The sequence below is a fragment of the Eurytemora carolleeae genome, unplaced genomic scaffold (assembly GCF_000591075.1).
Source record: "Eurytemora carolleeae unplaced genomic scaffold, Eaff_2.0 scaffold98, whole genome shotgun sequence".
Lineage (NCBI taxonomy): Eukaryota > Metazoa > Arthropoda > Copepoda > Calanoida > Temoridae > Eurytemora > Eurytemora carolleeae.
Window position 1 is genome coordinate 354,159 of NW_019396078.1, and position 17,010 is coordinate 371,168.

At 31.7% G+C, this 17,010-nt stretch overlaps 1 protein-coding gene across 2 annotated transcripts in view; it reads left to right on the forward strand.

The window, feature by feature from the left end:
• The window catches only part of LOC111715290 (uncharacterized), a 32,162-nt gene extending 16,313 nt beyond the window's left edge, over positions 1 to 15,849 (forward strand). For both annotated transcript variants that reach the window (XM_023490601.1, XM_023490608.1), the window contains 16 exons: positions 903 to 998; positions 1,889 to 2,008; positions 2,985 to 3,053; positions 4,109 to 4,159; positions 4,917 to 4,953; positions 6,049 to 6,124; positions 6,615 to 6,732; positions 7,116 to 7,175; positions 7,489 to 7,512; positions 7,569 to 7,637; positions 8,972 to 9,052; positions 9,899 to 10,014; positions 11,078 to 11,157; positions 13,397 to 13,452; positions 14,564 to 14,656; positions 15,758 to 15,849. In XM_023490601.1, the coding sequence (XP_023346369.1) occupies positions 903 to 998; positions 1,889 to 2,008; positions 2,985 to 3,053; positions 4,109 to 4,159; positions 4,917 to 4,953; positions 6,049 to 6,124; positions 6,615 to 6,732; positions 7,116 to 7,175; positions 7,489 to 7,512; positions 7,569 to 7,637; positions 8,972 to 9,052; positions 9,899 to 10,014; positions 11,078 to 11,157; positions 13,397 to 13,452; positions 14,564 to 14,656; positions 15,758 to 15,787 (1,176 nt within the window). In that variant the 3' untranslated portion in view covers positions 15,788 to 15,849. The remainder of the gene's footprint in view (positions 1 to 902; positions 999 to 1,888; positions 2,009 to 2,984; positions 3,054 to 4,108; positions 4,160 to 4,916; positions 4,954 to 6,048; positions 6,125 to 6,614; positions 6,733 to 7,115; positions 7,176 to 7,488; positions 7,513 to 7,568; positions 7,638 to 8,971; positions 9,053 to 9,898; positions 10,015 to 11,077; positions 11,158 to 13,396; positions 13,453 to 14,563; positions 14,657 to 15,757) is intronic.
• Positions 15,850 to 17,010: the final 1,161 nt, after the last annotated feature.

Below are 17,010 nucleotides of genomic sequence, written 5' to 3' on the forward strand. Positions count from 1 at the left end.
GATCAATGCTGTAATTTTTGCTAGCACTTTAATGGGACTATTGGAGAGTTTGATGTAAAAACTATTTTCAAAATGCTACTTTAAGGAGAGAAGAAAAACATTGTCACTTTTACGATAAAAAAAATCTATCTAACTATCTATCTATCTATCTATCTATCTATCTATCTATCTATCTATCTATCTATCTATCTATCTATCTATCTATCTATCTATTTATCTATCTATCTATCTATCTATCTATCTATCTATCTATCTATCTATCTATCTATCTATCTATCTATTTATCTATTTTTCTTTTTGTTTATTTCTCGAGTTAAATGTAGTATTTATATTTGTAGCTAAAGTTACATAAGCTATATATGAGGAAAACACTTTATTATTATCTATCTAGGGTATTATTAACCAAACCAAATAGCTAAGGAAAAAAAGGAAGCAAGATCAGCCCGCGCAAAACAAGTGTTCACTATGGTTTACAGGGTTACCCATAGTCAAGTTTTTAAAACAATGGCGCAACACAAAACGTTGGGGTGTATGACTTTTAATTAATCTTGAGCAGAACAAAATAATAGAAAGACTTTGATAACAAACTGGAAATAGATTTATTGATATTTCGTTTTTATTTGTATGCGTGAGCTTGTGCCCACAACCCTTATCCAAAAATAAATTATTAAAGTTAAAAATTATCTATCTAGGGAAAATATGATAACAATTTATCTATCTAAGGAAATTCTGATAAAAATCTATCTATCTAGGGAAATTCTGATAACAATCTATCTACCTAGGGAAATTCTGATAACAATCTATCTATCTAAGGAAATTCTGATAACAATCTATCTATCTAGGGAAATTCTGATAACAATCTATCTATCTAGGGAAATTCTGATTACAATCTATCTATCTAGGGAAATTCTGGAGCATGGAATGCTTTTGCTGATAAGTGTGCGCTGCTAAACACTCATGTGCTGACAGCTCAGAAGCAGATTGCTGACGTCAAGAAGGTAAAAATCAGGCTAAATTGCAGAAGTTGAGAGTTGAAAATCAGGCTAAATTGCAAAGGTTGAGAGGTAAAAATAGGACTTAACAGCCTGAAGTGCATAAAGTGTGAAAAACTTGCTGAACATAACAAGTTTTTGCAAGCAAAAGTAAATATAATGCAAATAAGTTTTATGTTTTGATGCTTATGGATGTGAATGTAGCACAGAATGCATAAGTATGCATTTTTGCTTGTTATCTTGAAAATAAAATCTGTATGCAAAAACAAAATAGCAAGACCTGCAGGCTTGCATTTATATGAAAATATGAATATTTAATTGTTAAAGTTTGTAGTTTTTTTGGCTAATCATGATAAGTAAGGTTTTAGCAGGAACAATTCTAAATTAATAATGATTTATTTTGCATATTTAATAAAAGTACGTATAACCCCAGGTCCAAATCTATAAAAGTTAATCCCATCACAATACAGATAGAACACTAGATATCGTTTTTTTTCAAGATTTAAGGGTTTTCGTCAACAATAACCCTGAGTGCAGAAGCCCATGGCAGAGGCAAAATTGAATTCTGACCCTAAATCTTGAAAAGACAACATCTAGTGTTCTTTCTATATTGCTATTAATCTACTGTAATCCCATAAAATTAAGTTGTATTATTGCTTTTCCTGCTCTGAGGGATTAAGTTAATTCTTTTGAATATCTGCATTCTGTAAATATGGCAAAATTCTCATATAGTAAATAAGAGTTTAGGAGATTAATCACATATAGATTTAAATATATAGTTTCTAGATTAGAACCATTTCATTCATAAAGTGTTAGCTCAGTTTACAAACAATGTAAGTGTACTGCAGTTTTTGGGAGGAGACTAAACAATAATGATGATATTATCTTCATTTCAGTTGTACGACATGGATAAGGCTAAGTCTGACCACGCAGACCGCATGAATAAAGCTGCTGCCATTAAAGCTGAGATTGATCGAACCCTGGCTGGAGTTGAAGAGGCCAATGCTGTTCTTCAGGTAAAACAAAAAGTTTCTGAAATCTCGGAATTGATAGTGTCTGTTTCCTTAATATATTCATGATAACCTGCAACTGTAAACTTTTTTCTTTCTTTGCCAAATTATTAAATAACCCATTTAAAGAACACATTTAAGACAAGCGCCTTAATTTTAACTTGGAATCATCAAATTTGAACATTTTTTAGTCGTCTTTACAGTCTCATGCTTTGTTGATAAGCCTGTATTCTTATTAACAAGAAGTAGAAAATCTTGGAGAAGAAAATGTAATTTGTTAATCTTTTCCGTGCGTGCAAATTCTGCAAACTTTTGCACGGTATTCCACAGTAAACACAAACGAAAATGGCACGCCTAACTATTTACTAATTCTCTGAGAGATTTCTTTACTATGAATGATAGTTTTTGCTGCATGATTTTGACATTGTGCAATTTTTATAATGGAATTTCAATATATTCGCGCAATTTGCGTATTTGCTTGCAATTTGAGCAAAATTCCGTGCAAAATGCGGAAACTCCAAAAATTTGGCTGACGTAGCTTTTTCAATTATTCTTTCTTCTGGAAATTCACAAAAGAAAATGTGTGCTAATAGTGTTTTATTTAACATTGAAGATTCCCTGGGGAAAAAATCAATCCAATTATATCATTATTTTTAAGAGTTTTTAAGATAGCATTTGTGGCATGTTAAAACGTTTTTATCGTTAATCTCGGTATCAAGCTTTGATCCATCTTTTGCAGAGCTATGGATTAATCCAATACCTTTTCTATATACGATGTACACAGCATGGATTGCTATAGCGAATGCATCAAAATCTTAAATGTTAACCTCAAAGTTTTGTTAAGAAAAAATTGCATTGTTCTGACTTGTTTTTGATTAAAAGTATTCCATCTTATGTTATATATTATAAAGATTTATTCACACAACATACAAACATATTGTAATGGTATTGCTTAAATCATTTAATAATTTATTAATTTTAGATTCTAGCCGATGATGGAGTGAAGGCTCAGCTGACTCAAGAAGTAACAGATCTAAAGACAGCATGTGAGGTATTCCTTCTTATATCTATCATAGTGTAGGTTTTCCAGCAGAAGCAAACTTTTTGCGCATATATACTTGCATATTCCCTACACCTTTGCACGGAATTCTGCATTTTTGCGCGAATTTTTTTTGCTATGCTCTAGTCCACGCAACTGCAACAAAAATGTACAAAGAGGTTTAATTTAGTTATATTTTAATAATTTTAGGCGCAACCCTAGAGTTGCAGCTGCAACAAAATTAGGAACAAAAAAACTTTTTTACTACGTGTAAATCTCTACTAATAGTTACCACCCAGATTTAGAAGTTTTATTAAATTATTATATTCCAATAAAAGTTTCTTGTAGATCCTTGCCCAACGCACACGTTTTCTTTAGTGCAGTTTTTGCTCGTAATTTGCATTAATTTTTCCCTCGCAATTTGAGCAATAATGGAGGGGGGGGGGGGAGGGAGGAAAGACCCGCCCCAAAAATTTTCACCCTGCATCCAAACCCAACATTGATGAAATGAAGTTTATCTTTCTCGAATATTATAAATTAAACATATTGAGAGAAATAACGGCATTGCAGACTAAACATTATCTTTATAATGCAAAAAAATGAATGAATAATTTGACTAAATGTCTAGATATCTGATCAGAAGTCGTTTTCAGTTACGGAGAAATAAGATATATGGGGTAATCAACGAATTAAAGGGACTGTAAGCGTAATAAAAGTAACTCTATATGCAAAGATGGCTGCAATGCCCGATTCACAACGGTACCCTTAAAATTTTTGACTAAGCAAGGTTATTCTCAATAATAAACGAAACCGCTTTTTATGTAAAATGTTCGGAATTGTAAAGGGACACTAGTACATGTATATAGCTGTGTTGAGTTAACACTGTACATAGCGTACACCACGTTTACAGGAATTTAAGCGGGTTTCAAGAGATTTAAATTTCGAGCTTTCTATACTCTATAATCAAGCAAAGGTTTAAATCGAGCCCTCTTTGCATTGAGGTGTACTTGAAACAACGCTATCAGTCCCTTTAAATATAATGTATTTAAATACATATATTTTTCCAGGTTAGAAAAGAGTTGGATGCAAAACTAGCATGGCTGGACAACTTCAATAAGGTAAAAACATAAGAATGGAAAAGTATTTTTGAGAGAAAATGATTAGAATAGGAACCAAAATCCGATTTGGTTTGGCCGACGCACTTATATTAGTCAAAAATCTTGATCATGGAATAGTCAGTCTTGATAAGATAGTAGAATTAGATGTAATTATCATAGGATCATAAATTAATCATTTTCCATCATCAATTAATCAGTTTGGATCAATATCAATAAGTAGATAGTTTGGATCATTAGGTAGTCATTTGGGATCATAAAGTAGTCAGTTCGGATTATAAAAATTTTTTCGTGATAATAAAGTAAACAGTTTTTTTGGATAATAAAGTACTAAACTGGAATCGTCGAGTTGTAAGTTGGGATCCAAAAGTAGTCATTTGAGATCAAAAAGTAGTTGGGATCAATCGGTTGTCATTTGGGATCATACAGGAGTAATTTTTCATCATAAAGTAAACAGTTTGTATCGTAAAGTAGTCAGCTGAGATCATAAAGCAGTCATTTGGGATCATAAAGTAGTCATTTAGGGTGATAAAGCAGTCATTTGGGATCATAAAGTAGTCATTTGGGGTCATAAAGAGTCATTTGGGATCATGAAATGGTCTTCCGGTATTGGGGCAACATTGTGAAATAATAATAAAAAACTGAAAATAATTTTAAAGGAAAAAATGTGCTATTTGACATGAAGGTTTTATTTAACTAATAACTAAAACTACATAACGCTTTACAGCATAATTTATTTAATTCAAATATATTTGTTTAGAGCATTATTGAATTTGACAAAACAGCCACAGATCTTGGTAAGTTTATACATAATTTGCTTGTCTGTCTGTCAGTCCGTTTGTATCAAATAAACGTTTATTCGGCTAAACCTACCATGCCCATCATTTTTAAGGCACCTCACAGGACCCCCAGGGAAGGTTTATGAAAATTACAAAAATGTCCTAAAGTTTTTAATTTTTGTTAAATTTTGAAAATGTGCAAAAAAATATTATTAAATTCGCGAACTTTTTTGTTATTGTTTTATATTGTACAAAGAGAAGATTCTCTCAGATAAAATTACAATTTAAAGAGAAGATTCTCTCAGATAAAACTACAATTTAAAGAGAAGATTCTCTCAGATAAAACTACAATTTAAAGAGAAGATTCTCTCAGATAAAACTACAATTTAAAGAGAATATTCTCTCAGATAAAACTACAATTTAAAGAGAAGATTCTCTCAGATAAAACTACAATTTAAAGAGAAGATTCTCTCAGATAAAGTTACAATTTAAAGAGAAGATTCTCTCAGATAAAACTACAATTTAAAGAGAAGATTCTTTCAGATAAAGTTACAATTTAAAGAGAAGATTCTCTCAGATGAAGTTACAATTTAAAGAGAAGATTCTCTCAGATAAAACTACAATTTAAAGAGAAGATTCTCTCAGATAAAACTACAATTTAAAGAGAAGATTCTCTCAGATAAAAGTTACAATTTAAAGAGAAGATTCTCTCAGATAAAACTACAATTTAAAGAGAAGATTCTCTCAGATAAAACTACAATTTAAAGAGAAGATTCTCTCAGATAAAGTTATAATTTAAAGAGAAGATTCTCTCAGATAAAGTTGTACAATTTAAAGAGAAGATTCTCTCAGATAAAACTACAATTTAAAGAGAAGATTCTCTCAGATAAAGTTACAATTTAAAGGTGAAATAGAAGATTGGCAGTCTTTTAAACTTACATTCAAAAGGTCTGATGGGAATTGAGTCTTTACTACACTTCCTCTAATTTTCTAATCTCTACATCTTTGCAACCTAGTTGTTAAATATGATCTTGATGCTTTTATTTTCCTTATATTACAGAAAACCTAGCTGCTAAATATGATCTTGATGATATTTTTTTCCTTATATTACAGAAAACCTAGTAGCTAAAGATAGAGCAGATCTTGATGCTCTTATAAAACCTCCAGAGAAGATGAAATCCACTGACAGGTAACTTATAAGATTTTCACTTGATTTCGAGCCTTTGAAGAGAAAGGTTTTGCCTTGATCAAATTGATCAGATTCGATTCCGGCGACCAATTGCCCTTAAAATGTACCTTACGTCTAAAATTGAACCAAGTAGGAAGGAACTGTCTCAGTGCCAAAGGTACAGCTCTAAAGGGACAGTAAGCGATTCAGAACAGTACCCTTTAAACCTTTTATAGATCCTCGGGGACAGAGAACTCAGTGTTTTTATCTGTTAAAAAGCCCTAAAATTGGAGTGAACGCTATCTATATTCTGCATGACACTTCTATAAAATAGGTTGCAAACAAATTTTTCAATAATTACAACCAACATCTGTCTTGATCAGTCAAAGGTTAAATGGGCACTGTTGTGAATTGGGAAGGTCCCTCTTTAAATGAAAGGTAATTTTTCATTACGCCTTACAGCTCCTTTCAGATGGAAAAGTTTTTAAACTCTGTATACTTTGTGTCCAAGGCTGGTGTCTGCAATGGATCTGGCAGATGATATCAGAGCTCAGAAAGAAATCCACGAAGCAAAACAGAAACTGTGGTCCGAGGAACTAGAACCTGTGGGTAAAGAGAATACTCCAGAGGTAGAAATGTATTCCTAATCATCAATTCAAATCATCACGTTTAATTTGGAAGGAAAGGGGGGCCAGGTCAAATTGTGGATTAAAGAAATTACAAAATCTTTTTATCCTACCTTTGTAATAATTGTCAGTCATGCTTAGATCATGCTTAATCTTGTTAATGCATTGCTTTAAGTAATCATTGTTGACTTTTTGTATATCAAAGCACCATGCTAAAAGGTTTAATTGGTTTCCAACTTTTCTCAAAGTCAATTGTAGAACAATTGAAATTGTTAAATCAAAAAAAACCACGTTGTATCAAGATGGTTCTTTGTATTTTATGCTCGGGACAAAATATAAACTGAAAAAACCTTAATAATTGTGTTTTATATAGTTATTAAATTTAGGCTAAGGAGTTTGTTAACAGAATGACAATAATTGGAGAAAAATTAGACAGCTTGGAGAAGGAAAAATTTATCTCAAATTTGTTTAGCTTGTTAATATTGATTTGTATCCCTTGCAGCACAACTTTTTTTCTATAAAAGATTTTTAAATAAATACGAAGGGCTGTGTGTGTTCCGAATCTTTTAAAATCGTTCTTTCCGTTTGTTCCCGTGAAAGAATGTTCGTTTCCCAGGGACGACGCCCAGCCCTAAAAAGAAGAGCCATACTTATGTTTTAGTTTCAAAGTCTAGCATGATTTGTTAACAAGAAATCCCTTCAGGCCTTTCCCTCCATTTATCCATTCTTTATTCAATATTTGAGATCATTTTTAAACAGGAAGCAGATGGAGAAGCAGCAAAGGTAAAATAAAAATGAAAATTAATATAGAATTTAAATGTTATTATTTATTGTTGTAGTATGGAAATGACATTGTTTTCATGGCGGAATTTGCTAACTCTAAGAACCAGTTTATGGGCTGGATTCAGGTAAAGATCAGTTTATTGGCTGGATTCAGGTAAAGATCAGTTTATGGGCTGGATTCATGTAAGGACCAGTTTATGGGCTGGATTCAGGTATAGATCAGTTTATGGGCTGGATTCATGTAAGGACCAGTTTATGGGCTGGATTCAGGTAAAGATCAGTTTATGTGCTGGATTTAGGTAAAGATCAGCTTATGGGCTGGATTCAGGTAAGGACCAGTTTATGGGCTGGATTCAGATAAAGATCAGTTTATGGGCTGGATTTAGGTAAAGATCAGCTTATGGGCTGGATTCATATAAGGACCAGTTTATGGGCTGGATTCAGATATAGATCAGTTTATGGGCTGGATTCATGTAAGGACCAGTTTATGGGCTGGATTCAGGTAAAGATCAGTTTATGTGCTGGATTTAGGTAAAGATCAGTTTTGGGCTGGATTCATGTAAGGACCAGTTTATGGGCTGGATTCAGGTATAGATCAGTTTATGGGCTGGATTCATGTAAGGACCAGTTTATGGGCTGGATTCAGGTAAAGATCAGTTTATGGGCTGGATTCAGGTAAAGATCAGTTTATGGACTAAATTCAGGTAACAATAGGGTTTTCAATTTCTTCAAAATAATTTTGGTTGCATAAGGATCTTACAACCAGTAGTTTAAAACGTCCATTAGCGTCTGATCCAATCAGAGTTCACTCTTTTGCTTAGTGCGTACTCTGGACCAATAGAATTGCAAAGGAGGAAAGATATATCTATCTATCTATCTTTTTATACAAATCTTATAATCAAATTAGAAATTCATATGTAAATTAGCAGCAACTAAGGTGTACAGAACTTCCTAAAGCTATTTATAAGAAAATATACAATTAACAACTTTTGAAAAAAAGGGGAGCAGAACCTTTTCTAATAGATTTTCAAATAAATCTACCCTGTAGTCAGGCGTGACATGTCGAAAAAGTCCCGTGAACATTTTAAGCATGTCACACCCAGCTCTGTGTAACATCTAGGGGGTACATTTATTCTTCGGTTAATTTTCAGGAATGCACTTAATTTTCAAAAGTTATTCATTGCTTTTCATTCTTCAGGAAAGGCCTTTCGTGGAATAAAAATTTATTTGGAGGAAATTAGAAACCCTAGATTGAGATCAGTTTCTTAATCAAGTATAAAGATGAGTTTATGAACTGCAGATTAGTTTAAGACTATCAGGGTGAGGAGGGGGAGTGGTCTGAATCTATGCATAGCCTCCTCTCACCTCTGAAACTTGTTCTGTTGCTTAGAATGAAATGCTTAAGAAAATAATCTTTTCTGAATTTTTCTAGAAAATTTATAATTTTCCAATTAATTAGAGTGCTGAGGAGAAGGCTAAGAAGGGATATGCTTCACCGAACAATCTGGAGGAGTCTACCGCTCTTGTCAACGATTGCAAGGTGAATCAACTTAAAATAAAATTTAATTTTGTTAAACAAAATTTCAAAGTATCTAGAAAATTATTTCACAATGATTGGAAAGTTTAAAAAGTGAATGAGAGTAGAACTGTTCACATTACATTTGAACCTGAGGAGTAGTTAAATGTTTTGGTTCGTTTTTGCTTCTTTCTTGGTTCGTTTTCTGCTTCTTTCTTGGTTCGTTTTTTGCTTCTTTCATGGTTCGTTTTTTGCTTCTTTCTTGGTTCGTTTTTTGCTTCTTTCATGGTTCGTTTTTGCTTCTTTCTTGGTTCGTTTTTTTTACATATATTTTTCTAAATTTTGCAAAAACAAATGTTTAGAATAAACAATTTTACAAAATATGCAAACAAAAAGCGGTTAAAATACTTCATAAATAAGGCCAGCACAATTAGTAATTACTTGTTTTGTTGCAACTAAATATCAAATATGTAAATAAGGCTCTGTCTTCTATTAATTTCTATCCTTATTTCCATTAAACTAATAAGGACTATTTTTCTATAAGCCAAAAAGTATTAATCTAAGGAATTGTAATTCTGAACATTACTGTGAAATTTGTAAATTTTTAACCTCAGGATGTTTCAGTATAAATTTATACGTCTCATTATTCAATTTGTTTATATTACTAGCAAGTGCAACAACATTTATGCATCCCAAATTCTTTTCAATCTATGAAGATTGTTAAAATGTTATAACAGATTAGATTATCTGTTGTCATTGTGATTTTTAGGTTTAGCCAGTTCAGAATAAACATTTGTCGATGTTTGCTTAAAGCAAACTGCTAAAACAAACTATTTTGTATTATTTTAAACTAGATGCTATATTGTGCAGGAGTGGAAGATTATGTGTGACAAGGTAGAAAAGGTTCTCCAGAACGGAAAGCTAAGCTCTGCTAAGATGACCCTTCACGCTGATGAAGACAAGGAGATGGTTGATATGATGGCCAGGTACATATATGAAATGATGGCCAGGTATATAAATTAATCAAGTGTCTCTGTATACATATAGAATAGTGTGGCAATTAAGTTCTCTGTATTTAATGTATAGATGGGATTAGAGATTGGCATTGCTTTTGTAAACGAAGAATAAAACGAACGTTGAACGAATTAAATGGATCGTTCAGAGAAATGAAAAAATATATCTTTTTTAAAATAAATGAAAAAAAAAAATAAAAACGAACGAATTAAAATCTTCGAACGGTCTTGTTTGTTCACAAACAATTTTGTTAGCTTTTTGCTGAACAAACAAGTTCTCCGAAATTTTTTAAAAAACTATAGTTTTTTATTGAACAAATGATTATTTCGAAAATACTCTTTAAACAAGAAAAGTATTTTTACTAAACTAATAAATGAATGATTGTTCATTGAGAAAACTAGGGAAATAGATAGAAAATGAACGATAATTTTAAAATCAATTATTTTTTAAACTATTGAAAAAAACGAACGAAATGGGTCGTTAATAAACGATGAACGACTGAACTGAAAAAGCACTCATTTTTGGATGGGATGTAGTAATTACAAGGCCTGTCTTGACCATGGTTTCTTCTGAACGGCTGAATGTTTGAGCTTTAAGTGTTATATAAAAGAGTCTTTGACTTAATAAACGTTGTTCCTTGCATGTAAATTGATGGAACCATATGCGCACATGTTTTGTTCAATATCTTTTGCAGTATAAGACGACAGACGTGCTCATATGCATAAATTTATAATTTACAGAGATAGTGTTATTGAGAATGGATCTGTTTAAAAAATGTATCAACTTTAAGAATCATCATTTTTTCATATTCTCAATTGCCTTTACCTTACTGAATGAAATCAAAGACACTGGCAAACAAAATATTCAAATTGGACAGGGTGCAGTAGGTTGTATAGCAGTACGCCTTCAGCTTGTCATTTACCTGGTGGCTCACACCTGCAGTGGTCAGCTATCTGCGAGGCTCTACGTTACTTTCAATACTCTTTTTTTGCTTTCACCTGATTGGAGTTGATTGTTTTACATCTGTATCTATAGATGGGATGCCGTGAACAAGGCCTGTATTGAATGGTCTAAAAAGCTGGAAGAACTATCAGGAATGTGGAGTAAACAGACAGGTAAAATAAAATGTACTTCATAATCAGGTGTTAAATGTGGAGTAAACAGACAGGTAAAATATAATGTACTTCATAATCAGGTGTTAAATGTGGAGTAAACAGACAGGTAAAATATAATGTACTTCATAATCAGGTGTAAACTGATGTTCATTGTCACAGAGTTGCATTGTACTTTCCTCTGTATACTCAAATCAGAGTCCGAATTTAAAGAATTTAAACTGCTTCACTGAACCGTCAAAAACCGGTTCTAATTGAGCGCCGGATCAAATCTCGAAATCCTGATTTCAATTTCAGGTGGATCAAACCATGTTGAAGCCGCAACTCAAATTTGAGACGCGGCTTAAATTCTTTAATTTCGGCATCAGAACTTGGGTCTGGGTATCCTCTATAGTCAATTGAAAAACCATTAGTCTTTGCAACATTTTTACGGATTTATAATTTAATCTCAACTATTTAATGGTTTCAATCTGAATTCTAAAGTTAATGTAATGTATTCTGACCTCCTCCGGCAGGGGCGGATACAGGATTTAAGTGAGGGGTGTGCTGGATTTATTTCGAAACAAAAACATCTAGATTTATAAACAAAATTTTTTTTAAGATAGATATTTTTCCTGTTTTGCACTAGGTTTTCTTTCCCTTACGTGCTACATTGAGGAGCTATTCTTAAATCCTTCATGGGGTGCGTAGGTCCTGCATCCCCCCTGTCCTCCGGTCCAAGTTAAACCATTTCAAGTTGTTATTGGGCAAAGTCCTTTATATGACAAAAATAACAAATTAAAGTAAAGTATATTATGCAATAAGTACTTTTATATTAAATATTTTTTTATTTATTTTTAAGTCCTGTTCATATGAAGTTGTAATGTACGTACCCTTCCACGCACAAATGTTCCGTTATAATCTTAAATATTTTTTCCAAACCTTATAATATATTAACAAAAAAATGAAAAATTAGTTAAATCAAAAATTTGACAATTACAATATTTTGAACTTTTAATTTTTAAATTTAATCCTTCTCTGAATACGATTAATTCCTTCAGCTCTCTCAAAATCTAAATTTGTTTAGTCACAAGTACTCTCATGGAAACCTCTTTAAAAATCTGAATTAAACTTGACAAATCCCATTAAAACATCAATTTGTGTTCCTCGGAAGAAATAAATTGTTGTGTTAAAATGTAAACACAAGGAGCTCATGCATAACACACCTTAGTCGGTTCTTTATATCTGAGGATCAATACTTTATCCCTCCCGGGTAAACCATTACGGGATTATATTAATCTGTAGATTAATCTGCAGATTATATTAATCTACAGATTATATTAATCTGCAGATTATATTGATCTGCAGATTATATTAATCTGCAGATTACATTAATCTGCAGATTATATTAATCTGTAGATTAATTAATACTTGATCCCAAGATTTACAATATAAAAGTTCTGACTTCTGATGTTCATGATTGGTTGTTACTTTATATATTTATCTATCTATCTATCTGCCTACCTATCTATTTACCTATCTATCCTATCTATCTGCCTACCTATCTATTTACCTATCTGTCTATCTATCTGCCTACCTATCTATTTACCTATCTATCCTATATATCTGCCTACCTATCTATTTACCTTTCTATCCTATCTATCTGCCTACCTATCTATTTATCTATCTATCTATCTATCTGCCTACCTATCTATTTACCTATCTATTTATCTATCCTATCTATCTTCCTACCTATCTATCTGCCTACCTATTTATTTACCTATCTTTCCTATCTATCTTCCTACCTATCTATTTACATATCTATCTATCTATCTGCCTACCTATCTATTTATCCTATCTATTTACCTATCTATCTATCTATCTGCCTACCTATCTATTTATCTATCTATCCTATCTATCTATCTATCTATCTATCCTATCTATCTTCCTACCTATCTATTTACCTATCTATCTATCTATCTGCCTACCTATCTATTTATCCTATCTATCTATCTATCTATCTGCCTACCTATCCATTTATCTATCTATCCTATCTATCTATCTATCTGCTTACCTATTTATTTACCTATCTATCCTATCTATCTTCCTACCTATCTATTTACCTATCTATCTATCTATCTGCCTACTTTTTTATTTACCTATCTTTCTATCTATCTATCTGCCTACCAATCTATTTAGCTATTTACCTATCTATCTATCTATCTGCCTACCAATCTATTTATCTATTTACCTATCTATCTAGATATGTTGAATAAAGTAACCAGCACAATGGTAACAAGTGGAGGAACTGGGGAACAGGTAATTTTTGCCATTGTTTTTAAACAATTAATCAACTGAATCAATTCAATAAACTGAATCAATTCAATCAACTTAATCATTTCAATCACCTTAATCAATTAAATCACCTTAATCAATTCAATCAACTTAATCAATTCAATCAACTTAATCAATTCCAATAAATTCATTCAACTTAATCCTTTCTATCAACTAAATTCATTAAATCTTCTCTAAATCATTAATCTAATTGTGTGTAGTATATTAGACTAGTAGATTAATAAACCTATTAAGCTAGTGTTCCTTCAAAGGGACTCTAGACGTACTTTCAATTAATATATTAAGTGACAGACCCCATTCACAATGGTACCCACCCTTATTTTTAACGTTCAAAACTAATTATTTTTAATTGAGGTTTCACTACCAAAATGACTTCTGCATTGCTACTGTCATAGTAAACTATGTAGAAAATATCAGAATTAAACATGTTTATTGCTAGAAAAACAAGACTTTTTTCCACTTTATTAATCATGATAAATATTTTAAAGTACGGTTGTATGTCGGGCATTCTCTTTTATGTACGGAGGCACATTTTAAACTACGCTTATTTTAAGAGGGACATGTTCGATACACAACACTACCCTTTGGAGCTTTATCTGATCAAAATAATGAAGGCTATCATGATCAATACACAACAGTACCCTTTGCAGCTTTATCTGATTAAAATAATGAAGTCTATCATGATCAATACACAACACTACCCTTTGCAGCTTTATCTGATTAAAATAATGAAGGCTATCATGATCAATACACAACACTACCCTTTGCAGCTTTATCTGATTAAAATAATGAAGTCAATCATGTTCAATACATAACACTACCCTTTGGAGCTTTATCTGATCAAAATAATGAAGGCTATCATGATCAATACACAACACTACCCTTTGCAGCTTTATCTGGCAGTTTCTCTATAAAAATGTGTTGCTGGATTCCTGCTAATAAAACTACGGGCTAGATCCTGAGAAAATTTATATAATCCCAATATTGATCAAATAATGGTAAAAGGTTGAATTGGCATGCCCTTCTTTAAATGGAGGGTTACAAAAAATTAACAACAACAGTCTTATTGAACTAGGTGAACCTGAATGAGCTGGACCAGCAGATGGAGGCCATTAAGGAGATGTTTGTCAAGAAGCAGGAAATGATGAAAAAGATGAGCACAGCTCAGGTACAATTAGAGTTTTCAGCAAACATAATATTTCGCGAAAAAATAAGAAAATATTCGTTCGTATTTCACAAAATTTTTTGCGAAAATTGTTTTCCGAAATTTCGCAAAAAATAATTTCACAAAAAAAAGGTTGAAGCGCAAAAAAAATTGTAGAATTCTCTATCTCTGAGAGTGCTCAGCATTAGAAGTTTTATTATATCATTAGAAATAATTTCTCTTCCGTATTTTTTTCACAAAATTTTCGTAAATCTTTTTTTGAGAAAATTTTGCTTTTTTGGCGAAACAGATTGAAGCGAAATGCTGCAGAAATGCGAAACTTTCTCAAGACAATTTACTTTTTCGCTGGAACCCTAGGTTCAATGTCTTTATTGCATATCACGCCAGGTGGCCGAGAGCTAATTCATAAATGCATATCTAAAGAGATATGTGGAAAGAAAGAACGACATCTCAATTATTCACATGATTTTATCAAATTGAATTTCCTAGACTGGGTCGTCTTTTAAGTGTATTAATTATTTGAACAACATCAGAACCATTAAAGATCATGTTTCCAGCTTTTTGTTCAGAAATAATTGGCAAAATCTCATCTTTTTTTGTTTGTAAACATTCGATCTTTTGATCACTCTGACATGTATTTTATTCTCTCTCCACTGGGAGTTTTTTTTTGAAAAAACAGTAATTTTGTAAGGAAAATTAATGCATTTAAGTCATAATGTATAATTCTGTGGCACTATTTCTATTGTGTATAAAATCATGTATCTCAGTTTAGTGCTGAAGTACATCTCTAGTATACAGCCTGTTTCATTTACTCGTACTATGTACAAAGGTTAAAAATCAAATCAAAAATCAAGATTTGGCAATATTTTAATTCCGGAATAATTACTAACAGTTTGGAAATAACGAAATATGACACTACTCTGCCGCTTTAGTGAATGTAAATTGGCGGTACAGTCCAAAGTAGGACTGCAAAGGTTGGCCCAGCTCGAATATTCAAATGTACAACGGTGGGGCGTCATATGGTACACTTGGAAAACTATATAAACAAATGGCCGCAAAATATGATAAATTAAAATATAATAAAATATTATGTTTATTATTTAGGCTCCTGACCCGGCTCAACTTGCTGCATAAAAATAGAATTTTTGTTCTTTGAAATGTTAATAAAATGTAAATATAGATAAAGAGGATTTTAAGATATATATTATATGTAATTTTAGGAAATAAATCATAAACATTTTTAATTAATTTGCTTCTTATTTTTTAAATATTACTTTTGAGCGTCATAAAAATATTTTTTTAAATTGTTTTATATTTTGTATTTTTTTCTATATATAATTAACCTTTGATATTTCAAACTTGGATTTTTTCATCTTATAGAATTCATAGTTCATATCTAGGGTCTACGGTCTTTGATTATAAAGATAAAGAGATTAGAAAATCATAGGTTGTGATAAAGACTCAATTTCTTTTTTTCAAAACTAACTTTTTGTTAAAAGGGGAATATAAGTGCAATGATAAGTAGAACTGAGCTGAAAACTTTAGAATGTGATATCCTTAATCCCGATCTGTTAATTAATCTGGAGATTAAATTCATGAGGAGAACAAGCATTATTTAATCTTGAGATTAAGAAAAAGAGTGGATCAAGCATTAATCCCGATATCCACCATTCAAAAGTTCCCAGCTCTGGTCATGAACTAACTTTTTCAAATCATTTGTTTTAACCAAAGAGTCTCTAGTAATCAAGATGGAGCATTTAATACAGCTGTACAGTGCATACACAAAAGTCATTAAAGTTTCTAATGCTGCATCTTTATATACATCAGGAGTCTTTGATTTAAACCATGTAGATCTAACGGTTTGGTCTCCTTATCACATCAAGCTTGCTTGCTTGTGACCACAATTTGGCCGGTTAAATAAAAAAATTTCGAAAAGGTTTTTTGCTTTTAATTTTAAAAAAGCTTTTATCACAGATTGAGAGTGGAACAAATTCTGAGTAGCAAGTAATTGGAAAGTAACGATTTTTGAGTTAACATCTGCAAATTTACAAATAAAAAGAAAAGCTTTGCAAATATTACTGTTGAAATATTATTAACAGCAGATCGATCATCAATTGACTTGAAAAACAAAACGCCATGGGCCGGCTAAATTTTACTAAACGCCAAGGGCCGGCTAAATTTTACATCATATACAGATTTCCCTTTTTACCAAACTTTAAAATTCAAACATAAATTTTAATTTATGTTTTACAAAAAATAAGATCATTTTTGTAATTTAGTAAACTAGACTTTTAGGGTGCTTCGCGCCCATCTTCTATTTAAAATGTGAACATGTTCTTTTTGTTTACATTTTTAAA